Consider the following 27,094-nt stretch of genomic DNA (forward strand, 5'->3'; position numbering starts at 1 on the left):
AAAGAAGCACAGGCAAAAATGCAGCAAAATTTCCAACCCCATTTAAAAATAAAAAATAGGAGGGCAGGGAAACTTGGCAGCCACTCTGTCCATGGACACCATTGTGGACCCCAGGCTTGCAGTAGCAAACATTAAAAGCAATCCATTGAAAAGTAAGTTGTAAAAGAAAAGCCAACAAAAGGACCATTTCCAACAGTACAGATCTGGCCACTTTTCAAGGGAACATAGAAATCTGCTTTCTCCTGAGTCAAACCATTAGTCCATCCAGCTTAGTGTTGTCTACATCACATGGCACTCCAGATGTTGTTGGACTCCAACTCCCATATTTCCTTACTATTGCCAAGGTTGGTTGGAGCTGATGGGAGTTCATCTGGAGGGCCACAGGTCTCCCATATGTGGTCTACCCTGACTGGTAGCAGCTGTCACAGTTTCAGACAGGTGTCTTTCCCAGTCCCACCTGGAGATGCTGGTTAATTAAATCATGGATCTTATGCATTCAAGGCAGATGTCCTACCACAGGGGCCTCCTCTTTGGGAAGGACTTTCTGAGACCCAGGCACTGCATCAGTAAAACTGTGTCTTATGCTTCCACTTACCATACTTCAGACAGTGAGTGTGGGTGTGTGCTTGGGTTTCAGTTCTTGAGTGAAGCACCTGAGCAGGTTCATATGGAAAGAGGCAGACTTTTTAGAGCCTTAGAGCTTAAAACCAACCATCTGGCTTGGCCCTGGAAGCAAATTGGTGGCAACCAGTACAACTGAAACAGCCCTGTTGTAAATAATGCTTTACTCTACACAGTAATCTGGCACCACACAATAATCTGGAAACATTTCTGAACATCTTTTAAAGAGAGCCCTATATACAGAATTTTACATATACCAAATGTGGATGGGGTGTGAAAGATCATGAAAAGGTCTAATTTCCCCAAAAAGGGACTTTGCTGGGACATCAGGAGAAGATCCTGAAAACTACCCAAGGCCACTGTTCTAGGATAATGCTGGACCCAGGAGCATTCCCAAACTGTGAACCCAAAACAAGCTGAACCCCTGCATGTGGATCAGTACAACCTCAAATCAGACAATAGTTTGTCAGATTTAAGCTCCAGTCTGTTTACCTGGTCCAAATTTTACTTCTTCCGCATCTTCGAGGGCAGGTGAAAATGAGAGATGTTGTTGAGTGTCATCAGCCTGTTGATGACAAAACTAAATCTCTGGACAAACTCACCCAGCAGTTTCATATAGATGTTGGAAACATAAAGGAACCTTGGCCAGGGGGTGAAAAAGCCTTAGCACAATGTGTTCTTAGTCCTCCCCTCCAGCAATGGCTGGAGTCACCAAAACATAATATATATTAATCCCAGTTCCATGGGATGGTTCAGAATGATGCCATAGCAAATTGCATTGAAGATCACTGAGAGTTCTGGGTTTAAAAGGTTGTGCTCCCCCTGTCAATTTCCCAAGGTAGGTCTTCCGCCCTTCCAGACAATTGGTTTCCTTCAGGAATACCTGGAGCTGAGATGCCATTACATGCTCCATTACCTTGCCCAGGAATGGTGAATTGGAGACTGGAAATAGTTTTTTAGGTTGGGGCGATCCAGTGCAGGTTTTTTAAAAGAGAGGTCTCACAACAGCTTCCTCCATAACCTCTCTCAAGGAAGCATTTAGAACCTCAGCCACTCACAATGCCAGTTCTCTCTCTTCAATCAGTCGAGAAGGGCAAGAGACAGGAGTACAAATGGCCAGTTTCACCTCTCCAAAAAAAAAAAAAAATCCAGTCCACATCCTTAGGTTACCCAAACTGTTTAGAACAGGACAAGAAGAAACCATTGGCATGTTCAGAATTCCCACTCTGATTGTGATGTCCAAGTCAGAAGGGATGGGAGTGCAAAGTAATCCTGTTTTGGTTTTGCTTTATTTATTTCCTGTATAATAATACTGATAGCTTTAAATATTTTATTCTGTCTTTTTTTTTAACAAATCAAAGCAACTTACGAAATTGAAGACATTGCAAAAGAAATTAAAAAGGGGGGAAATCAAGCAAAACTATGTGCGTGTGAATTTCCACTCATACAGAGGGAATTGCTCTTCCTTTTCTCCTTCCTGAAGTGCTCCATGTACCCCCAGAATCAGATTCATGTCAGTATCTCAGCTCACAGTCAGAGGTAACTGGCCTCCCCCGGGCAAACTGACAACAGTACAGTTTGAGACAACAACATCCTGTTTTGCTTTCCCGCCACCTGCAGCTGGCTTTTGCATTGGTGCTTTTTCTTGACAATCCATTGGGTCCCCCATCTCTCCAGAGCAGATTTTGAGAATATGTAGGGGGGGGGAGGCAAGGAAGATAAAGTCTTGTTGCATGAGTGGAGGTCCATTCTGCTTGCACATGGGCACCACTGAATGCAACCCACTGTTACAACTGCACACAACAACACTGCATTATAACCCAAATCACTGCCACCTTAAAATTGAACCATACAATTGTTTTTAGAAAAGGAATGTCCTATAAGATGTTCTAAAACTAAACCAAGATTGGCATGGGGGCAAATGGTCACAATAAAGGTGCCGCCAATATAAAGTCCCTGTTCCATATTGACTCCTAACTTAAAGAAAGGTGATAAGCCCAAGGATATATAGGAAGATGTTCAGGGTGAGCTGTATAGGTTAAGGCCATCACCATTGAACTGGGTCCAGAAGCATTTAAGAGAAACCTGGCCTCATATGTCACAATTCCCAAGTAATAGTATTGCTCGTGCAGACTTCTAACATGCCTATTCTATTTTCACATTGAACATCATTCCCTCTTTTCCCTACAACACATTCTCTGAAGAGCCTTTAACACCTGTGCTATATTAAGCTGACCGTAACGGTTTCCTGAAAAAGTGCACCCAATGAAAAATGTTTAATAAGGTATTTAATCTCACCATGGATAGTTGTACTTAGGAAAGAACAGCTGCAACTCAATCGTTCAGCAACATTAGCTATGCAGATAGGCAGTGGTGCCGCAGAAGGGTAGGAGCATATTGTCATTTTACATGCCTGCGTACCAGAGTCAAAATGCATATGCATCCCTTCCAGAGATTGAACAAGAGACCTTAGAGTGGACTGAGCTCTGGTACGTGTTTGTGAATATAGGAACAAAACAGGAATAGCGTTTTACCAGAAAAATAGAAACTGCCTCTGGTAAATACAAGGCTGTTGAAACGTATCACATGTTCGCATTTCCATATTCCCATAAAAAGATACGTTGTGCACCAAAGGCAGCTTCCAAACATTTCCCGAGCACAGCCAGCCACGTGCAGAACTTGTGACGCTACAAAAGCACAGGCTATGGCTTCCAAAATCTCATTGCCCAGAAAGCGCTTCAGCTAATGGAGCAGCCAAAGATGGGGTGATGTAGGGTGGGGGGAGGCACTCCTGGCTGTCCCTAGAACCTGAATGTGGAAGAATAAGGTAGGACCTCCCAGCTCTGAACTTGGTTGACTAAGGATGGAGAAATAACACCAATGACAAGTCTGCCTCCCTCTCCTAGGAAATGATGGTATCTGGCTATCCCTCCTTCAATGTAGATGGGTTCAGCTGCAGTGTGCTCATCCTTACTCATTCGGCTGCGGCTCCAGGATGCTGGCTGAACCACTTCTGATGTTAAAAGATCTAGAGTCATAGAATTATAAAGTTGGAAGGGACCTTGAGGGTTATCTAGTCCAACCTTCTGCAATGCAGGAATCTCTCTCAACTAAATCTCAACTAGAAGTGTTGTTGCAACAATATTTCCTCAAACTGGTGACAGCCAGCCATCACTGCAGAGCTTGAAGGGAATGTGTTACCTTAACTGATAGGCAGTGGGACATAAATTGGCCAAGAGCACCACATTAAGATCTTTCAGTATTATGACTTTAAGATGGGTTTGCCTTCTGTACCCAATTATTCTGCATTGCAGGGGGCTGGACTTGATGACCCTGAGGTTCCCTTATAACTCTACAATTCTACGATTCTCCTCTGTTTCATTCATTTTCTACAGTAGCCTGCACCTTTCTTCCTAGCTGTATCTTCTCATTTGTGAATTCCACTGAGCTGGAAACCTTCCCCTAGAAACTCCCCACTTGCGACATCTTTTTCATTACTCCCACTAATTTTTGATGAATACAGACCTGCTTCCCAGAGTTCCTGCTCATCTATTCTCCTGAGAATGCCTGCCCTTTATTGATGGCTCCTGCACTCCTTCCAGCTCCTATTATTCTCCTTTGGATTGTGCCCCAAACTGTGTTTGTGAACTCATTAGACCTTTGCATGTTGACATAATGATAGCTACTGATTTGTGTGCTGCAAAGACTGCCTCTAGTGTCTTTAAATGTCAACATTAATGTCTTATGTGTGAACTAAAATCCCCCAATACTGGCAGTTTAATGATCTTTCTAGATAAAAGCTGAAATTGTAATAACTATGTAAATTTCAGCCCAAGGGAAGCAGTATTCTCATAGTGATCCCAAAACAAAAGTGTAGGAGTCATCAGCCTCTGCTGGCTATATCTGTTTAGAAAACCAAAAGCTAAGAGTTTTAGTTTTCCACATGAAACTCAAAAATGACATGAAAATACAATTGCAGTTCAGTTTGGAAGTGACTGGTTTCTTGTTTTTGTATACTGAAAAGCTAATATGCTGCAAACGCTTTTCTGTCTGTCACCAGGAATGACTGACAACCTGCATTCCTTAATGAAAAATGGTGCATTTCAATTAAATATCATTATTAAAACTGGAAACTATCTTTCAAGAATTACAGCCATCTCAGCTTCAAATGTCTGCTGATGCTTTATCTTCAGCTTCCTCTCAGACATGATAAGAAGTGAGAGCACTTTGTGACTTGGAAATCAAGAATGATGTGGTGCATATAGTGATGGAAGACTCTTTTCCATTTTGGTTTCTCTCAGTTTCTCATCTTTCCAATCTTTAGATGTGATCTTCTGCTAATCTACACATGACTTTATGCCATTTTGTACGCATTTCTGCTAATCAATTCCCCCCCCCTTGATGCATTTTTGTGTGTTATTTGCATGAACATATGCATTTTTAGACACATTTTATCCCACTAGATGCATTTCTGTACACCTCATTTGTTTGGAGAACTGAACTGCAAAATTCATAGGAAGTGTGAATTTCACAGAATGACTGTGTTTCAGTTCCTATATTGCTTCAGATTGCTTCAGTGTGAATTGGGCAGGCTCAACTTTAAATGCAAACTAATTCAAGTTTCTCTACCCCCCCACTCCCTCCAGCACTTGCCACTTCAGTGTGGACAGCATTCCCAGCTTGCACCACTCACGGTGATCACATGAGCAAGTGTGTCTTTCTACCAAACTAATACGATAAGTAAAGGATGCAAATAACATATATGTATTTCATCACTCTCCCCTACAGAACAAAGGGTGCTTTACAATAAGAAACAATCTAATCATGATTTTAGAACTGCCCTCAACACAGCAACTGGTCAACATGGTAGGAGGGTTGGTGTTCTTACATCCCCGAAGCCTGGATGAATTTAAAATAGTGTTTAAATTGCATGTAAATCCATCCAAAGGCTTGAATATATTTTGAAACCTGTAGCACCCTTTGGAACTCTTGAGCTTTCTGGTTTTTTGTCTGGTTAGCAAAGCAGATTACATTGCCGTTAGCCAAGTTTGTTGTTGTGGTTTTCCCCAAACGCTGCTCTGGGAAGTAGCACAGCTTCCAAAGAAGCCTAGGTGCCCATTTCATTTGCAGCTTCTGTGTGGAGAGATTCTGCTCCTAACACAAAACCCTGACCCATCCTGTCAGCAGCGATGCAGTGAGCTTGCTACCCATTGCTGACAAGGGAGGAAAAGGAGGAAACGTGGGAACAGAGAGATAGTCACTTATCTTTTCCAGCGTGTGAAATGCAAATAACACATGCTGCTTATAGTACCTGTCTCATGACCTGGATACGGTATGCATAGGTTCCATATTTTGTTTTTACTCACCATAGTGGTTTCTGCAATAGATCCAAAGCTGTTGATGAAAATATTGCAGCTGACATTCACTGGAGGGCCTGAAAAACAAGTGAAGGTTGATCAGACGTTCTGTGTGCCACCTAGAAAAAGCAGACCCTGCATTCAGCAAGGGCTTGCACCACCTGAGCCTCAAGGTCTCTTCCCACTCGGATTTGATGATGCTACATGGGGGCCACAGTTTTGGAGGGAGAGAATCAAGCATATACTGGAGCTTTCGGTTTGTGAACTTAAAACAAATTACAGTAGAACCTCTACTTACGACCGCCTCTACTTGGGCCCGATCCAAGTCACAACCACAGCAAACCTGGAAGTAAATACCGGGTTTGCTGCAATTCATGCACATGCAGAAGCACATGCACACAATGGCGCTTCTACCAGAGACCCGTTTTGCCTAAAGGACGGGCCGCCAGAACGGATTATGGTGGTAAGTAGAGAGGTTCCACTGTAAAGGGTTTTATTGCCCCAGAGCAATAAATTCACTTCAAAATAAAAAGAATTGGCCATTTTGCGGTTTGAAAAGTGAGGGGGAAATGCATTGAAAAGTGTGATAGGAATGGATGAATAAGATGTATGAACACCCTGAAAGCAGATTGCGATGAATGTTTGTTGATGTAGCACCTCCCCACAAACAAATCAGAATGAATGCTCAATGAAAACCAGATATAATCTAACCTCTATATAAGCTTTGTGCAAGCAAATCAGGATGAACGTGCAATAAGTAAGTTGTCTGGCACAAACCTATATTGATGTGATGTCTGTCAATCTGTTTTTGACATGGAATATTGTGTTAAGGGTTGCTGTTTTGTAATATGTTCTTAATATTTCAAAAAAGGACCAAAAAACCCACACTGGCCAAACTTTTGCTTGTTCTTAAGAACATAAGGAGAGATGTGATGGATGAGATCAAAAGCCCATCCAGTCCCGCATCCTGTTTTCCCAGTGGTCAGCCAGGTGCCTAAGGGGGAGACTGCAAGCAGGACCTGAATATCACTTGTGACTGCCACCAACTCATATTTGTTGGTTGCATTGTGCACAAAGCTTACACATGTAGTAATTGTCCACATCTAAGCTTCCTATCCATGCATTCAGTCTACATAGTTAGACCAGAGGGCTTTTATGCGTGCCTCTGGAAGGTAGGGAAGAATTATATAGCCTAAGGACCCATCTGATGCTGTGGCCACTGGTTTCTGGTCAATTACAGTGTGTGTAGCTCAAGGGGCTTTAAGGCTTGGATTAATCCAAGTGTTCAGAAAGGGAGCTGCTTTGTGCCCTGTCTTCCTTTTGCGCCATTCACTTTTTCAGAATCAGCCTTATTAGATAACAGGAAGGGACATGGAGTAAACTGAGCATGGAGTTACATCACCTAAAGACCTTTAGCTCATTGCATCTAGATGATAAAAGTCTGAGAAATCACTTCGGACAAAAAGGACAGAAAGCTTAGCATGCCCTTTCCAATCAGGGAGTGACAAAGGGCACCCAGGCCAGGGGAGCAGTGAGGGAGGATTCCAACCAGAGTGAAGATTAGAGGCAGAGGCCTGACTATCTAGCAGCGCATGCCAAAACGATCAGAAATGTGCCACTCAGAGCTTTGCTCCATTTCACCTTTGTTTTAATACCTGTTATTACTTACAGTTCTACCTTGGAGAGATTACAGGATTAAGCAGGCCAGCCACCCTCTTCCAAATATAAATAAATCTTTTGTGAATAGCAGCAGCAGACTGCAAAATTCAGTGAGGATAATGTATCAATCTATATTCAGGGCTAGGCTCTGGATGACTGCACATGAAGGGGAAAAGGGCGAGGAGAGCTCTATCCTGCTTCAAAGGTCTTGCTGGGAAACAGCTGTAACTGGCAGTCTAGACACACTGAATTCCTCCAGGATTCCCTTATGGAAGCAAAGGTCTGGCTCACACATGCATGCCAGTAAAGTGATTTTCCTATATTTGATTGCTGTACCCTTGAACTTTCAGCGTTCCACACATGATTACTGCAGGAGTGTGCCAGGCTGCTGACAGGCTTACAAAGGTCCTGGTTCTAGGTGAGCATTAATCTGGGAGCAGGTTTCACTATAGTAAATGAGCCTTATGTTCAAACCAACACCACCCCAGACTCCCTCAGGACCTGTGTTTTTAATCACATTGTTTGCTTGTGTGCAGGGGTGGAGGAAGGGGGGTGCGGTGGATGCGGGCCACCCTGGGTGTCACCACTGAGGGGGGGTGACAAAATGCCTGGCGGCACTCACCGCTGGGTCTGCAGTGCACCTGAGCCACGTCTCTCTCCTGGGAGTGACATGATGGCTTGGGCGCCCGCACGCTCCGTGGTGCCCCAAACTGTCCGCCCGCCGCCTTTCCCTCAGCTGTAGGGTGGCTGAGTGGGAGGAGGCAGGCAGACTCCTTGGAGGCCCTGTGGAGTGTCCTGTCCTGTCCTGGCTCGCCCCGCCTTGTGAGAGGCTGCCCCAGGCACCCAATTGGCTTGCTCCGCGCTGCTTGTGTGTGCAGGCTTTGTTTTCTGTAAATTGCCAGGGTGAGTTCCCCGAGTCCTGGTATGTTTGTGTGGGGAGAGTAGTGAAGCTTCCGCCTTTTCCTCCCTGATGTGGTGCTGATCTGGACTGGCCCCTGTGTGCCTGCAATTTGCACTGAAGCAAATGGGAGTTTTTATTTCAATGCAAATTGTCAGTGTGGAGAACCCAATCTGGATTGGCACACAGTGGATAGTAAATGAATAAAACTTCCTGACTGCCCTCGCCCTCCTATGTAAAGGTCCTGATCTGGCTCAGCGATGCAGCCCTTGGAATTTTTCAGAGAAAAAGCTTGCGGTCAAAGGCAGACTACATGCTTAAAGTCATACATAAAACAGGAAGCTGTATGATAACATAGCAATCTCTGTACACAGATATAAAAAGGGTCTGTGGACACACAGATTGAGAGGAATAGGGACCACTGTTGCACACTTGTGTGAATACATGCCCACCTCTGTGTACAAATAACACAGATAGCAGCTGCCATTATTGCATGAAGGTGTGTACGATTGCAAACTGCTGTGTACAATAGTACATTCTGAAACATGACTCCTGTGCATTTCAAACGCTGGATGTGTATACAGCCTGGCAGGGGCTCTCCAGGGTTTCAGATAGGAAGCCTATTTCAGCTCTACCTGAAGCTGAAGATTGAACCTGGGACCTTTTGCATTCGAAGCACATGCTCTACCATGAGCCATGAACCTTATCTCTTTATCTTTTCTCATTCTTGTCTCACTGCAAGACAATGTGCCATTTAAAACCTAAGTACTCACATATATTAACATATGCTGATGAGCTGTTACCACTTCCTCCTTTGGGGAGAGCTGGCAATATTATAGCCTTCATTTTAGCTGCAGGCTGGAAGGCCTCAAGGTTTAGTGTATCTGAAGCCTTTCTTTAAAAGTGCCCAACGTTTGCCAGATGTGAACGGAGAACTAATGTCTTTCCCAGCTTTTGTCTGGCAGTTCATATGCAGCAAATAAACTTCACCATGCTCCAGTGCTCTCACTGCGGGTGGCTGTATTGAAAGCTATGGCCCCTGGCCACCTGGAGGCTGCATCAATTATGGTAAAGGATGTTTTCCTTGTCCTTCCCCACAAAGCTGAAATAAATTCTGTGCAAGGGATAGGCAACCTAAGGTCCGTGGGCTGGATGCGGCCCAATCACTTTCTCAATCTGGCCTGCGGACGGTCCGGGAATCAGTGTGTTTTTACATGAGTAGAATGTGTCCTTTTATTTAAAATGCACCTCTGGGTTATTTGTGGGGCCTGCCTGGTGTTTTTACATGAGTAGAATGTGTGCTTTTATTTAAAATGCATCTTTGGGTTATTTGTGGGGCATAGGAATTCGTTCATTCCCCCCCCCAAAAAAAAGTAGTCCGGCCCAATACATGGTCTGAAGAACAGTGGACCGGCCCATGGCTGAAAAAGGTTGCTGACCCCTTTTCTATGCTATGGATTCTGGGTTTCCAGGTTGAACTTTCAGCTGAGTTTTAAAGGGGAGGTTTCTTAAATAATCCCTGATCTGAAAGTCCCTGCTTGAATTAGGTACTCTCTGCAACAGGCCAGGAATCTTGCCTTAACACTGTTCTTTTTTTTAAAAAAAAATATCTGCCAGTTTAAGATCACAAGGGTAATATGCTATGTTGGTTCAAGCTCCACAAAGATGGGAAGTTGGAAGCGAAGGCTGATGTCTACACAGGTGTGCTGCATGAGCAACAAGGCTTGTGTCTGCTTACTACTTACCTTCTATGGACCCACATGGAATGTCCCTTAGTTTTTAAAGACCCAACCCTTGATTTCCTGAAGGAGCGTCTCCACCCCCATCATTCTGCCCGGACACTGAGGTCCAGCTCCAAGGGACTTCTGGCGATTCCCTCACTGTGAGAAGCCAAGTTGCAGGGAACCAGGCAGAGGGCCTTCTCGGTAGTGGCACCCGCCCTGTGGAACGCCCTCCAACCAGATGTCAAAGAGAACAACAGCTACCAGACTTTTAGAAAACATCTGAAGGCAGCCTTGTTTAGGGAAGCTTTTAATGTTTGATGGACTACTGTATTTTAATATTTTGTTGGAAGCCACTCAGAGTGGCTGGGGAAACCCAGCCAGATGGGTGCGCTATAAATAATAGTAATAATAATAATAATAATAATAATAATAATAATAATAATAATAAAACAACTGGCATTTTCTCCCTCTGTTTCTGTTTTTTATTGGAATTCTCTGACATCCCTATTCATGAGTATCTTCCCGTGCAGAATATAGTGCAGTCGTACTTTGGAAGCCGAACGGAATTCATTCAGGAAGTCTGTTTGACTTCCAAAATGTTCGACTTCCAAGGCGCAGCTTCCAATTGGCTGCAGGAGCTTCCTGCAGCCAATCGGAAGCCATGGAAGCCGTGCTGGACATTCAGCTTCCAAAAGAACGTTTGCAAACTGGAACACTCACTTCCGGGTCCGCGGCATTCGGGAGCCAAAACGTTCGAGTGCCAGGGCGTTCAGCTTCCAAGGTACGACTGTACTTGGTAGGTGGGGACAAAGATTGTATCCTTGTCACACGGGGGAAAAAATGTTTCCTATCCAATTCTGCTTTGCTATGTGTGCATAGCAATATGAAGAAGGGGATTTGGAGGTAGATGAGTTTATGATGATCTTAGGTCTATTCTATGCAACAAACCAACAAATAAACAAACAAACAGTGATTTTTATCTGTTTATGTGCACGGTCAGTGGTTCCCCATCATGTCAACTGGCCTCTGATCCATAGTGTCCTCTCCATGCTGAATATGTGCCAGCCTGTTAAAAAATTTTATGGTAAGGAATATGGATTTTTATGGTAAGGAATATGATGAGAAGATGTGCTGGAGAGTGTTAGGTAACACTTGCCATGACACAACACCATCTAATCTCCCTGTAAACAAATTGGAATGAATGCTCATTAAATAGCCAGTGTCCTCTAATCTCCCCATGAACAAGAATTAATGCTCAATAAACACATCATTTGAAGCACCCACTGTGGGCTTCACCCACAAAAAGGGGTTTTCCTCCTCCCCCTTGCTTTTAATTTTAACTATCATGAATAAAGAAAGGAACTGATTCTGGGCGGCCATGGTATTATTTTCATTTAAATCTAAACCATTAAAACGCCTCTGTGACTTATTGCTGGCTCATTTAAATGATGTGCTCAGAAAGCTACAAGCTCAAGTTCTGCAAAGCTGCTGCTGTGACTTTCATATAAATTGGATACTGATTTATGTGTGACAGACGAAGCCAGCGAACTGCCCCCATGGGGGGAAGGTGCAGTTCATTGAAATAAATCTGAAATTAAATTATCTTGCATAAAATTACAATACAACTGCCTTCAGCAGAAGGGTAATGTATATATTTCATTAAATATTAAAGTTTAATTTCTTTTGTGTATACGTGTCTGCTGGAGTGGGAAGACCTTCCTGCAGTGCATTCCTTTTAACCCTCTGTTGGTTTTCTCCCAGTATCTGAAGCTTTCTTTTTAGCTGGGTAACCAGACATATTTGTGTCATAATGGCAGAAATTGGGAACCTTTTACAGCCTGAGAGCTGCAGTCCCTTCCCAGGAATCTCCCAGGGGTCACATGTCATTAGTGGGCAGGGCCAGAGAAAAGGTGGGTGGAGCCAGAGGCAGACTTCCAGCATTTATTCCAGCCCACCAAAGACACCCAAGGAAAGTGAAAAGAGAGGCCAGCATGGGTTGTGTGGCCTGCAAAGAGTCCTGAGTGCCAGAGAGAGAGAGTGAGAGAGGTGTGAAGGGTTCACAGTTGGCTCCTGGGAACAGACGTACCCGAACCCCTCATCTATGGCTTATAGAAGCCAAATGGCAAATTTAAAATTGCCTTTTGTATGGCAAGGGTTGTATGCAGAGTAGGCTGACTGAAATGAATGGGCATGGCCCACTTAGGTCCTTTAATGGGTCTACTGTGAGTGGCACTTAACTGGATGCAAACCCATGAATTAAAACCCCCAGCCTTGGGCCAGACTCTCTACCTCAGCCTCGCATTGGTAAAACACCTCATATCCAGGTGTCATGTGGTAGCAGCTTCAACTGTGCCACATGCCACCTGGAACTGTATGGCGAAGTGCCCATCCACAGCCTCTGAACCAGGAGTGGGAAACCTGTGATATTCCAGATATTGTCAGCCTACTACTCCTTATCATGGGTAGAACTGGAGGGAGTTGTAGTCCAGCAACATCTGGAGAGTCCCAGGTTCCCCACCTGCAGTTCAGAACCTTCTTGCAGGTAACTCCAAACACACAGTTAAATCAGGCATTATGGACCACCTAGCCACATTGCTTGAAAATCTGCTGAAGTGAAAGGGTAACGAGACTGGACTTAATCACGTGATTGGAAGCTACAGAATATTAGCTCTTCTTCTTGTGGTTGCAGGTACTGTGTGGCAAACTGTTAAGCAGCTACTGCGTGGTCTTGTTTATGCATATTCACACCACTAGTTCACTGAAGAAGACTCCCAAATCCAGTTTCATCAGAACATATCAGCTTTGTTGGGCTTTGCCTTGCAAGTTTCCAAAGCCCTGAGCATCTAGAGCTGCTTATTTTAGTCCATGTGTGAGCAGATTTAAGCTGGCAGTTTCTGGGGTTTGCTGTTGTTGTTTCTGTTATATTTAGCTAGTGAATTGAATTCCGACTTAATTTCAGCAGAAGGTTTTGTATGTATTCTGTTATACTTCCTCTCAGCCTTTGAGGTAGGGTGATCTATAAATTCAATGCAATGAATAATAACATGCCTCTTTGCAACTGGACTGCAGGAGTAATTGCAGTAGTTAATAGTTCCTTGGTGTTCAGCACAGTTTGTTTATTTGCTCCTCACAGCACAGACGACCACACATTAGAGATTGAAGCCAACACATGCAGCTTGTTGATTTGTGTCATCATCATCATTGGTTACCAGGGTACCATTAAGGATCTCAGAAAGGGAGTCTTCCTGCCTAGGGCTGCCATATTTCAGACCAGAACATCCCAAAGTTGTTGAGCTGCTGCTTCTTTTTATTTTATTTTACAAAAACCACAAAAAACGTGATTTTTCAACTGACTTGCCTAAGATCCAGGACAAAGCACTGCCTTTCAGAAATGCACCCCATATGTAAATTCCAGGACGTATGGCAGTCCTATTCCTGCCCTTTGCTGGGGTGTGTGTTTGCCCTCAACCCTCCTTTTTCAAAAGATGTGGGCGGTTGGTTCCCAAAGAGAGGGGGAATTATCTGGGGCCTGGTGGCCAATTAGGAAGCAGTTGGGAACCTGCCTTTATAAGCCTTCTCCTCCTCATAGCCTTTTTCCTGTGCCTTCTTTCCCTCCCCCTATGTCGTATGGTGCTTTGGTTAGCTGTGTGTTGAAGGACCTGAGTAGGATTTTTTTAAGGGGTGGGGAGATTCTTTGATTAGCTCTTATAATTCCTCCTTTCCCTACCTATTCCATACTGCTGGGACTAATTCAATTGGCAATCTGGTGAATGGCAGAGAGGAGTTTCTCATGGAGCACTGAATCTGGGCAGATGAGGAAGTGAGGGAGAAAACTGTAGGCACTATTGAGACAAGAGCACCCTTTAGGGGTCTGCCAGTACTTTATCCCTGCTGGGACTTGTGTGTGGGGGTGCCCTTTAAGTCTGATATGCACACTTTGAGTGAACACTGGACAGTGGGTTTTATATTCAAAGCTCACCTAGTTTCCTCCTCACCCTTCATTGGGGAAACCCAGCTTGTGTTGTCTGCATCACATGCCCAGTGATCTGGAGGGATCTACCAGAGTTAGATAAAATCCTCACCTGCCCATGCGTTCTGATTTTGGTTAATTTACTTGCAGTTTCTCCAACTTGTCACATTTCAATAAATACAACCTTTACCCCAACATTTGGCCTCACGACTCTTCTTTTTGGTTGCCAGGGCAGAAGCAAACATTACAATCAGATTTGGGAGGTATTGACAGAGGCAGCTGGCACACAGTAAGGAGAATGACTGAGCTAAGAGTAGGCAAGTGCCTCATCTTAAGTTCTCCACTGGCCACATGGGATCCCTGTGGGATAGAGGGAAGGGTTCACTATGAGCACAGCCATCTCGGCTCTGTTGACAAGCTGCAACGTGGCTCCAGGGAAGTGGCAGCTGTGAGAGTCGGACTCTACTCGTATCTGGGGCACCCAAGTTTGCGTGTCTTTATGGGTAACTTGATGTTCAAAGGCTTGAGATGGCTCAAGGCTCATCATTGCTAAATTTGGATATGAGGATCGGTCATGAAAAAATAGAAACTTTCCCTTCTGCTCAGCCTTCCGGGGCAGTTAAAACACACAGAGACACACAGACACACACTCCATCAGTTTGGGCTAATTGTTTTGCACCTGATTGCATAGTTGCCCTTCCACGTGGCACGATTGCTCTCGAGAACGAAAGGTGTATTCTAATGCCACAAAAATCAGATTCCTCACTTGGCTTAATCGGAACGTGTTTCATGTTATATCAAAAAAGGGCTCACACACAGAGCAGCTCTTTTTGGCCAGTCTTGCCTGGGTGACTGCTCTGGCAAAATGCAGAGTGACTGCCCAAGGCTGATGTTGGAGCAGCTGCTGTGTATTTGTCAAAGGGCAAATTCTTTCATGTGATATGAAATTGTCTCAGATCAGCTGTGGGTTTACTGCAGCAGTGGACAATCTAAAAGCACCTTAACTCTGATCCCCTCCTCTTCGTCCCCCACTAACTAAACTGGTGGGCAGGAAACCCTAGTGCAGCACCAGTGGTATTTTGTTTTGCAATAAAAAGCATACAGCAGCCTTCCCCAACCTAGCACCCTTCAAATGTTTTGGATGACAAGTCTCATCAGCCCCAGCCAGCATGTCTGGGGATGATAGGAGTTGTAGTACAGAACATTTGGAGAACATTGTCATAAAGTGTGGAAATAATACATGCTTCTAAACTTCTGTGTATATGTGTCGAGTCCCAGATATATGTACATGGGGCACACACACCCTCCCAGGGAAGGAGGGATGAGTGAATATCTACTCCAGGAGCAAGAAAGGGGGGAGAGAAAGATCTACATCTGCCCCTGTGGATCCTGCCACCTTTGGCTGTTGCATAAGGCTTGCCTCATGGGTGGGTCGGCCCTATGTGTCTTCCACACTTGACACATTTGCTGCAGAAACAAAACCACTTTCCTGCAGCAATCATAATGTGTATTAGCACCCATAATTTAAATACACATGCATATTAATTCCATTTCACCTTTTCATCTCTTTTTCTTCCTTCTGCCTGTCAAAATGTGTAAACATTTACTCGTGCTTCACATACCACAAAAGATGAGTCATGAATCTTTATGGCTACATTGGTTGATTGGCTGTGCGCGAGAGGGATTGGGTTCATAGTTATGATGAGTGGTATCACAAAAGAGACAATGATTGATATGTATATGTGTGTTGGTGGTTTCAGGTCACATGCAGGGGAACGTTGACTGAAAAATAAGGAAAACCCCATGAAAAGTCTGTGGGTAGGGAATGACTCACACTCAGAGTAGACCTGTTGAAATCAATGGACAAGTTAGTCATGACTGACTCAGATTAACTGCGTCAGACCAACACGGCTACCTACCTGAATCTCAGATCCATTGATGAATCTAATCTTAGTATGGTGCATTTGGATCGTAGCCTGTGAATTTCACAGCTGTTACTAGCAAGATGTTAAGATTATGCATTATAATCCTCCGTACTGCCAGGAGATGCTTACAGCTAGTTGTGACATTAAATTAAATGCAGAGGCTATAAGGGGAGTAATTGAAATATATGGGATTTTGCATAGATCGGAAAACATGGTGCGTAAATATGCTATCCTTTTAGCATATCACTACAGCTAAAAGGCAGCCAGTCAAAATTAAATCAGCATGTGGTAGTTTGTAAATAGGCAAGTGACAACCCCCCTCATCCCAACAAAGTACATTAGTTTCATGGAAGTCTGCCATAAAAAAAGATTATAACGAACTCTGGATAAGATCCTCTTTTGTGGGCAATCAGAATTTTGACGACTAGTGGGTAGGATATTCACTGCCACCATTGATATGCTCAGTGGGTGCCTATTACATTAAACTGCTGGCAAATGGGAGTGGATGGCAAGGAACAGAATACTCAGAACCCAGGGTTGTTAGGACTTTCCATTATAGACAGAACATTGTGCTAAATAGATGCTTAAGTAATTTCTTGTGCTTCTTTATAAATCAACACCATTCTGTGGAGACTTTCATGGAATTGAGGAAATTAAATATATATCCTTCCTTTTCTCATATTTATTTGCGTTTCTAATAGGATTCTATATCAGCAAAATCTGAACAAAGATGATACAATAAAGAAAAATCTCTGAAATAAAGAAAAGGGTATCTTTTTTAAGATTTCAAAGAATAGACAAAAATACAGAAAACATTACTTGATCGACTTCCTATCCCAGGCATGCCCAAGGTCTGTTTCAGGGGCCTAATGTAACCCCTACCGGCCGGATTAAACTGGCCCCTGTGGCAGTTTATTTCCTGGGGTAAAATCCTTTAAAAAGCTCAACAACTTTAATCCTAAAAAAAGGTTAACAACACTGGTCGGCCCTTTGTCACCCCTCACGGCCCTTCACTTCATCAAATCTGGCCCTCTTTGAAAAAAGTTTGGACACCACTGTGACCTAGCCTATCCTTCCATGTTTCCTTTTATCCCCTCTTTCCCCCACATTTTCTTAGTTCACCCAGTGAACTTTTATATACTTTATTTATTTCTTACTCTGCAGAAAATCTTACCATCCTGCTAGGTAAATTGTTTGCTTATAATACTTTCCCGTATGTTCCATAAACAAGATCCAGTCCTCTTTATGTCTTTCATCATTTTGATTTCTTATTCTAGTGGTCATCTCTGCTAGCTTCACATATTCTAACAGTGAAATGTGCCATTCCTCTTTTATTTGTACTTTATCTGTTTTCCATTTTTTTGCACTAATAATACACGGATGGCTGTTATCGCATATAGAAACATTTTTTCCCTCTCTTTTTGGGGGGGAGACTTCTATTTTTAATCAACCCCTAGGAGTAATGCTTGTGGATTTTTAGAAAAGGATTTTTTTTTTAAAAAAGGATTAATTCAGTATAAATCATTTCCCAATTAAAATTTAAAAACTATAACTATATATATCCTTCCTTGATAGAAATTCTCAGTATTTTGTTTCTCCAAGAGTATCCTTTGCATGGCTCTTCATCCTGTCCAGGAAACAGGCTTAGGCTAGGTCTACACATGATAATAATAATAATAATAATAATAATAATAATAATAATAATAATAATAATAATAATTTATTATTTGTACCCCGCCCATCTGGCTGGGTTTCCCCAGCCACTCTGAAGCTGAAGCACATGAAGCAATATGAGGTGGACATAAAAGGGTAGAATGGATTGAGACAGTGTATACTGCTTCCAGAGGAATCACATTTTTAATGCTCTCCTATGTAATACGCTGTATTCATCTCTCTCTCTCTCTCTCTCTCTCTCTCTCTCTCTCACACACACACACACACACACACACACACACACATTGCGAGTAGATATCTACTGTGGTAGGGAAACATTTCTCCTTGAAATGCTGGCTTTCTGCTTGGTAAATCTTTTGTTTGTTTGTTTTATGAGGGCGAGCATTTATAATTTCCTGTCAGTCTCTGAAACTTAAACCATTCCAGTCCATTCTACCACCACCTCAGAATTCTTAGGCTTTATTCTGCGACATTTGTAGATCAGCTTTGATCATGAGTTATGGTCACAGGAAGAAGAGGAGGAATTGAAGAAACACAAGGCAGCAATTGATTATCTAGGAGCAGGGTCTAGCTCTGTTGTCCCACAGACAGAATCTGGTGAAAAGAAGCCCAAAGTTCATGTTCTGATCTAAAACAAAATGGAGGTGAAATATAAACCACGAGTGACTGCATACCTTTAAAATTGGGCCTGATTCTGGCATCGTATCCTGATGTCCTTCCCATCAATTTGTCCAGGAAATCTGAAGGGGACATTAGTTTAGGAGCGGATCGGGCTGCTGCTCCAGTTTCTTTGGAAGCGGCGAGGCTGAGCCAGAAAAGAAGAGAGCAAGCAGAGATTTAATTAGAAGCCTTTTCTTCTCCTGTTGAAATTGTATCTTTTGCCCCATGTTGTGAGGATCTGGGATCAGAATTCATTGCAGCTAGCACACTGTTCCCATTATAAGCCATGACAAATACCTCTGTGGGTTCTTAATGAAGCTGGTCTCTGCTAATTTGTTTGCTCAGCCCAAACATTCCCGAACACAGAATCCCAACTGCTACCCAAGATCAAGCAAGATGACGAATGAAGAAAATCCTTCTGCTAATTTAGGTACAGACCTGGAGGCCGACTTAAATCAGAAATGTGAACTTTGGCATTGTATCCTGGTGGGAAAACACACTTTGCAATTTTCCCCCCCGTTATGAAGCATCAATTACCATGTAATTACATGGCAAATAACAGAGGAGAGCATGCAGTATGTTGACATTTTCATTTTCTAAAGAGTGGGCAGAGTGTGTGAGCTCTGTCATCTTCCATTTGCTTTAATAGTTAGTTGGAACCTAAATTCCCTGCACAGTGTGGCGACACTTCAGGGGCCTGTGATTTTTCCTATCTAGGTTAGTCATTATTCATTACAGAAATTTGGCTGCCATGCTGGGATCAAGATATCTCAGTCTTGATCCCAGCTCTCAGTTCTCAGTCTCAAATCCAAACCTACCAAAGACCACAGAGATCAGATTTAATGTTGGCCTTCACCCCTCCATTGATGCATCAGTTGGAGTGTTACAGATAAGCATGTCTAGGTCCTGTTGAAATCAGTACATTTCAGGTAGTTGCAATTTGCTCACCCCATTCAATTGAATGGGATGTAGGTGAGACTTGACTTCTCTTAATCTGAACCATAATGTTTAGTCTGGGAATTGCATTAATAATAATTGGGCAGCTTCCAACAAAAGATTAAAAATACATTAAAACATCAGTCATTAAAAACTTCCCTAAACAGGGCTGCCTTCAGATGTCTTCTAAATGTCAGATAGTTCTTTACTCCTTGACATCTGATGGGAGGGCGTTCCACAGGGTAGGCACCACTACCAAGAAGGCCCTCTGCCTGGTTCCCTGTAGCTTCACTTCTCGCAGTGAGGAAACTGCCAGAAGGCCCTCGGAGTTGGACCTCAGTGTCTGGGCTGAATGATGAGGGTGAAGACGCTCCTTCAGGTACACTGGGCCGATGCCGTTTAGGGCTTTAAAGGTCAGCACCAACGCTTTGAATTGTGCTCGGAAAAGTACTGGGACCTAAAAGGTAAGTCTAAACAATGAAGCCACCCACAAGGAACTAAGTATCAGGGATTTGACTGTTAGGAGTGTGTGGAATATGAAGGTACCCATCTGACATCCAGACCTCATCTTTTCATGAGTTTTACTGATTCAACTTCTAAGAGCTTGGTGTTCCGACAATGAGGATTGGCTCTCCTCCCTCCCTTTACCATCTGAGATGAAGGTAGAATCATGAACGACTTCAGAAGGGCTGGGAAGTGAGTTAAGGGACTAGATCTCATGGGGATTGTGTAAATCATTCACATATAGTGCGAATCCAATGTACAAATCCTACAGCACCTTCCTAGGAAATAGAGGCATAAAAATATCTTGGATTGTGTTCAGAGTTTGTACTGGTGCACCATTACAATAAACTGCATCCACCTTTCAGCACAGAAACATCTCCCATAACAATACTCATTTAGTTGGTGAGTTTTGCCTGCTACTTTTGCCCTAGAGAGACTCCTTCCTTCTCTGTGGGCTGAAAGAGAAATCATTCAGACATTTGTCTAGATTACAGTAGCTGGTTGAGCTAATTGACCAGGCTGATAAAAACTAGCTTGACCAGTGGAGGATGTGATTGCCAGAACAGATACACAGTTGCATAGCCATGCTTCTATAGGTTGATTATGGAGAGATGGTGTTGCCTGAGGGGTCAGGGTCAGATCCAGGTTGTCACCCGGGGCCAGCAGGGGGATACTGTAGATAGTTTTCACTCAGGTCCGCATATGCAAATAAGAGATTGAAAGTGATGTTCAGTGATTGGATAGTTACAGAAAGTGGTTACTGTTGCATTGTAGTGGAGCTCTATATAAGCAGGCTGGCTGAACCCTTCAGTTCAGTTCTGTTCTGGCCTGTGAATAAACAAGAGCTGTTTGAAGAATCGCTGTGTCGTCTGATATGTTCACCTACAACTTAACAGGGACATTCCTAGTTCTACCTGGAAATGCTGGGAATCAAACCACAGATGTTCTGCATGCAAAGCAGATACTCTATCATGGAGGTAGATAGCAAAGTGCCCCATTTCACATTCCAGCCCCTTGACCTTCTTGAACACTCTGTGACATCCAGGGAATTATTAATGAGGTAATTTCCTTCAAATTACAATTGACCGCTCTGAGTTTATTCTCTGCCCCCCTCCTTTAAATTTGTTTTTCCTTTGTTTCATCAGTAAAGATGTTGCTCTGCCTCTGGAAGGTACAAATTTATGACCGGAAATGATTTGGAATATGAAATCAGGGTTCTGTTTGCCTGCACTGCTCTGTCACAGAGAGTGCCTCCAGCTCTGGAATGAGTTCATTTATTGCTCATTTAAGGTGATACATATATCTAGGGTGCATTCTACCAAGCACTGCTTCCTTGGAAGAGCCATTTATTTTCATGAGAATAGTGTGAGAAAAGCATCTGACGGACTCCACATTTGAATCTCAGGTCAGTGATTCCTTGAGGATGTAGATATTCCAGACTAAGCATGGATCTTTTCTGCTGGTAAAAGATTCCTTATTCACTTCAGTGGAGAGGAACCTTCCTCACCTCCCTGACAAAAACATGAAAATATGCCGTTTCCCTAGGAATGAATAGACAAAGACATCTTAGAGAAATACAGGTGCTTTGTGTGTATGCTGGCGTACATGAGAGCACTGGGGGCTCTATTAATCAGGAGGCTATATTTCCATACCCTCCAACATCTAATAATAATAATATTTATACCCTGCCCATCTGGCTGGGTTGCCTCAGCCACTCTGGGCGGCTCCGAATAGAATATTAAAAACACGATAAAACATCAAACATTAAAAACTTCCCTAAACAGGGCTGCCTTCAGATATCTTCTAAAAATCAGATCGTTTTTTATTTCCTTGACATCTGATGGGAGGGCATTCCACAGGGCAGGCACCACTACCAATAAGCCCTGGTTCCCTGTAACCTCACTTCTCGCAGAAGGCCCTTGGAGCTGGACCTCAGTGTCCTGGCTGAACGATGGAGGTGGAGATGCTCCTTCAGGTATACTGGGCTGAGAACGTTTAGGGCTTTAAAGGTCAGCACCAACACATTGAATTGTGCTCAGAAACGTACTGGGAGCCAATGTACGTCTTTCAGGACTGGTGTTATGTGGTCTAAGGAAAATTGGAACATGACCCAGTCCCTCAACACACTTGAAATCACACAATCCCGCCAATGCCTCCGAACCCTTCCACAGATACACCAACCCTATTCAGTGACCCCCACTTTCTTCCTTGACAGAGGCCCTACCCCTCTCACCTGCCTCCCCCCTCGGGACTTACAACTCCCTTCCCCCCAGCACCATCCCACTGATGGTCTCCACCCTTGTGCACCTTCGCCCACCACTGCTTCGTCTCTCTGCCCAGTTGCTCGCCAGCCCACAATACACACATGCACACACATGAGGGCTGCTGTGACTCCACCCCCATGCTTTATTTTTTGCCAGGTCTGATCTCATGATGTACTTCCAGAGACCGGTGCTGCTCAGACCACATAACACAGAGGAGGAGGAGGAGTGGCACACGGGTGCAAGCTGAGAGCACAGCACCCAAGAACGTGTGTCTTTTTCATCCCACACTCTTGAAGAGCCAGATGACTTGTGTGAGAGCATGGGACTGAGAAATGAATATTCCGGGATGCAATGGCTTCTGTAATTCTGAGATGTCCCAGTCAAATCAGGATGTTTACGGTGGTATTATTTCTCTGAAATGTACTCTAAATATAGTGAGATGAAAGAAGACACAAGATTTACCCACTCTGGAAGAATGGCAGATGAAGGTGATGGACTATGTGGAATTGGCAGAAATGACTGGCAAAATCCGAGACCAGGGAGAAGAAATGGTGGAGGAAGATTGGAAGAAATTTAAAGACTATTTGCAGAAATACTGTAAAATTAATGAATGTTAAAATGATGTTGGACTGAAAAGAAGTGGTTTTGGTAATAAGGTTAATAAGAATAGGTAAATATAGATAGTTATATGGATGAAAATATATAGTTATAATAGGTTAAGTTATAAAGACAAATGAAAGAGGGTAAGGATTTGCTGAAAAGACTTGGAAAACGGGATTACAAAAGGGGAGGTGTGAGGAGGTCAAGGAAATAAGCAAATGAGCTCAAATATGTTGAAAAATGGATTTATTCTTTTTTAAAATATTTTTTCCTTCTTTTTCCTATTTCTTAGTTATCTGTTTTTTGTATTTTGTATTATTTTCTTTTTCAGGTTGCTTTATTGTTAACTTTCTCGTTAGCTTGTGTTTGTTAGTTTTTGTTTGTTTTTTCTCTATGTGTAATTTTTTGCATAATCTCAATAAATATTCTAAAAAATAAATAAATAAAAATAAATATAGTGAGATGAAAAAAGAGGCAGGTTGCCTGCACTTTTGATAACTATGCAGGAGAGGGGATTTTGGCAGGTAGACCTTGCATCATCTGGCTACCCTATCCAAAGCTGGCTGCACAGATTTGTATGTCTGCATGTGCGCATGAACATATGTGCAAAGGAATAAGGAAGCACTTGTTTCAGAGAGGCCTGAACAATTATTCCACTGGAAGCCGATATCTTCCCTGGAGCAATATGGGCTGCGGCTGCTTTAAAAATTGGTATCTTTGCTTTGCAAGCTCAGGAGAAAACAGGGAGAGAGGGAATCAATACTGGGCTGTAAATCTGCATTCCAAAAGAGGTTCTGCATGGAAATGAGCCTGGAGAAAAAAAATTCAATTAAACAGCAAATGAGTTGGTGCCCAAAGAATCCTGCCAGTTCAGCAAAGAGGTGCCAGAAAATGCAATATACTGATTTCTTCTCATTAACTACGGGCTATAGGGAGACCATAGGGAATGATGCAATAAAATATCTAGGAGTTTGGGGTTTGTTTGTTTTATAAAACAACAACTCCAAAGGTATTAGATGCATAAAGCTTATAGTTTTCTTTAAAATGTGATAAAAGTTCCAAGCTAAATCAGCTGGTTTTCTTTTCATAGGGACACAATTTATTCTGGTATGTTAGGAAAGTGAAAAGGCAATAACTGACTGGCAAGCCAAACAGGGTTGGAGTTTGTGCTACTTTTGTCTGATTAGTGCCCCTTACATGTGTCCAGCTTTATCCAGAGCAGCTGCAGATTATGACTATATTGAGAAAAGGGCTGGGGGGTGACCAAACTAAGACTATTTGTAGATACTAGCTATGATGGCTGTGCTCTGCCACCATGGTCAAAGGAAACATTGCTTCTGAATACCATTTTCTAGAAATCAGAGGAGGGGAGAGTTGGTTATCCAGAGGCATTTGGTTGGCCACTGTGAGAAGAGGATGCAGGACTAGATTGCTGGACTCTTGGCCCAATCTAGCAAGCATATGTTCTTATATTTTGAACTAATACAGGTTCTGGAACGACCAAATCCTTAAGCCATTGTTTCTCATTTTACTCTTTCTTCTTTCCCAGGCAGCTCAAGGTGGTGTACGTGGTTCTCCTCTCCTTATTTAATCCCCACAACCACCTTGTGAAGTAGCTTAGCCTGAGAGGCAGTGACTAGCCCAAGGTGACCCAGTGAGGTTCATGGCCAAGTGGGGATTAGAACCCTGGTCTCTCAGGTCCTAGTCCAACACTCTAACCACTACACCATACTGGCTCTCTTACTGCTTTTTGATTGTGTTTAAAGGAGTGCAGAGCACACGGTGGCAAAACAATTCCTGCCTACAACAGAACCTGATACAGGTTTAATTAACAAAGTCACAGAATTTCTCATTATCAGCACTGCTGCTGCTGGATCACGTTCCTTTTATGGGGTTTGTTGTATGGATGCTTGGTATTTATTTAGGAAAGAAGAAACATAAAAATAAGGGGTGGGCATTTTCCACCTTCCTCCTTCTTTCACTGCTGTAAACCAGTGGGAGATTCCTTTCATTGGGGGTGGAGGGTACCCTGCAGCCATCAGCCTAATTCTACGCAGGTGCCAAGGAGAGGGAAATATGGGGTGGGGTGACGGGTAGTAGAATGTGAGAAGTATAGGAGCAACCCTGATATGTATGTATGTATGTATGTAGTATATCGCCATACACCTGTAGATCTCAGAGTGGTTCATAGCATAAAGCAACTTTCCCCACATATTCCTACTGGAATTTCAAAAACACAGTAGATGATGTATGTATGTGCTGTAAGCTGCCCAGAGTGGCTGGGGTATAAATAATAAAATCATCATCATCATCATCATCATCATCATCATCATGTGAGTAGAGGAACCAGAAGGATACTTTGGTAGATCATATGATTTGCAGAAAATGGGGAGAGGGAGAATCATGTATGCTACTTTGAACTCCTGGGAGGAAAGGCAAAATATAAATATCATAAATGAATAAATGCGGCAGTAGAACGAGAGAGAGAAAAGGGGGTGGACTGCCAAGTGGTTGTTTGCACATGTGTATAGTGTTTTCCACAGAAAATTAAAAATAAGGTTTACAGAGAGCTGAATTCCTGCACACAGTAAGTACACAATATTACAGCCAAATCCCTATTTAGTTTCTGTGGAGTCAAACAAAGCATGCTCACGTAGTACAACTTTGAAAAATGTTGAGAACGCACGTGTGCTGCTTTTGCCACCACTGTTGCTGTTGCGTTTTGTGACACTACCACAGCCTTTACTGAAATCTAAGATTATTCTCTCCTCCACTTTTTGGATTTGGCCAGATACAAGAGCAGTGACTATAGCCACAACAGTAGTTACCAAGATACTAAGTAATGGATGGATCTTTCTGGTCTTATGCATATGTGGATTTAGGGAAGTGCAACTGGTGGTTCAGTCACACTAGATTCAGAGCCTGAGGGGCACCACAACTATGATTCACAAAAGAAGGTGGGGTGCCAATTTTTGATGTCACAAAGGGTGCTACTGAAATTTGAGACTCCAGTATCCACCACTGCCTTGTGGATGCAATTGCTTCTGTCTTTCAATCCACTATTTCAGTAGGAACACATGATTGCTGTTGATTTGGGTTTGCTCTGGGGCTATTAGCACTATTCTTGTTTGATCCAGTTGTCTGCTGCAATTGGTATTTTTATTGAATCTTATCAACGTTTTAGATTCCTAATGTGCATTCAGTTTTAGTGCCTTTTTATTGTAAACTGCTTTGATCCCTACAGAGGTGGTGGAATATACTTTTGTGACAAATATTACAGGATAATAAAATGGCCCACATATGGGTTTTCTGGATAAATGAGGTTTTGCTGCAGTCAGAAAGGCTTAATATAGCACATGCAATCCACTTGTTTTTAAGATGTGAGCTAAATAGGGGTCTCTTTGGAACCCATTCTTAACAACTGGATATTCATTTGGCTGTTTGCTGCCTGGTCATTTCTAAAGTTCCATGTTGTTTAGAGGTAGTTTCAATTGATTGCTTACTTGCTCAGTGATTCTTAGGCTTCAAGAGATGAGTTTTTGGAACTGACACAAGAAAGTGGTTGGAGATGACTTAATTTACTTCAATTTGGTGTGAGCAAGCAGCTGTCTTAGCCTGTATGCAGGGGTGGAGGAAGGGGTGTGTGGTGGGTGCAGGCATCCCCGAGTGTCAGCATGGGGGGGGGGGAGGTGACAAAATGGCACCACTGCCTGAATGCCACAATGGAATTTGAATGGCACAGCTGAAAATGCAAGGTTCCTGCAACTTTTCATCAGTCCTTTGAATCAGTTAGTCTTCTAGGTAGGGCTGGCTTTTGCAAAATGCCATTGATTACAGTTGCAGCAAAATGTAGGCACCTGCAAATAAGGTAATTAGGGCTACCATTTTTTACTTGCAGGCCTCAACAAAGGATGTTTTGCTTCCGCTTTTGATTTCTGCATTTTGTGGGTGGGGAAGGTCTGCAGAAGACTCTCCCAAGTCAGAGTCTGGCACTCTAACCATTGCAGCACACCGGCTCTGTCATCTGAGGTGCTTCCTGAACACAGAGATCAATGTTGCAATGGGGTAGCTGGATTATTTCTCAAAAATAACAGGGCACAAGCCATTCATACAGTCATGGCAGTTGAAACAGGCACATTTGTTTCACAAACCCTTCCTTTCCATAGAAAAGCATGTGGACCTTAGCTACTCTGAATGGTGCTACTAGTTGTGAGCATTTTCACACCTTCTCTGTCAACTGTCAGCAGCTTTCTCTTTTCCAACATTGCTGAATGTCATAATATTTTGCATCGTATCTAACCA

General features: G+C 43.1%; 1 protein-coding gene across 2 annotated transcripts in view; it reads right to left on the minus strand.

Annotated features, from left to right (window-relative positions):
* GLRA1 (glycine receptor alpha 1) overlaps window positions 1-27,094 on the minus strand; it is an 82,981-nt gene that overhangs the window by 32,440 nt on the left and 23,447 nt on the right. For both annotated transcript variants that reach the window (XM_082211805.1, XM_082211804.1), the window contains exons 2-3: window positions 18,503-18,633; window positions 5,988-6,055 (exon numbers count right to left, since the gene is read on the minus strand). In XM_082211805.1, the coding sequence (XP_082067931.1) occupies window positions 5,988-6,055; window positions 18,503-18,633 (199 nt within the window). The remainder of the gene's footprint in view (window positions 1-5,987; window positions 6,056-18,502; window positions 18,634-27,094) is intronic.

This window comes from Podarcis vaucheri (assembly GCF_965113315.1).
Source record: "Podarcis vaucheri genome assembly, chromosome: 2".
Taxonomy (NCBI): domain Eukaryota; kingdom Metazoa; phylum Chordata; class Lepidosauria; order Squamata; family Lacertidae; genus Podarcis; species Podarcis vaucheri.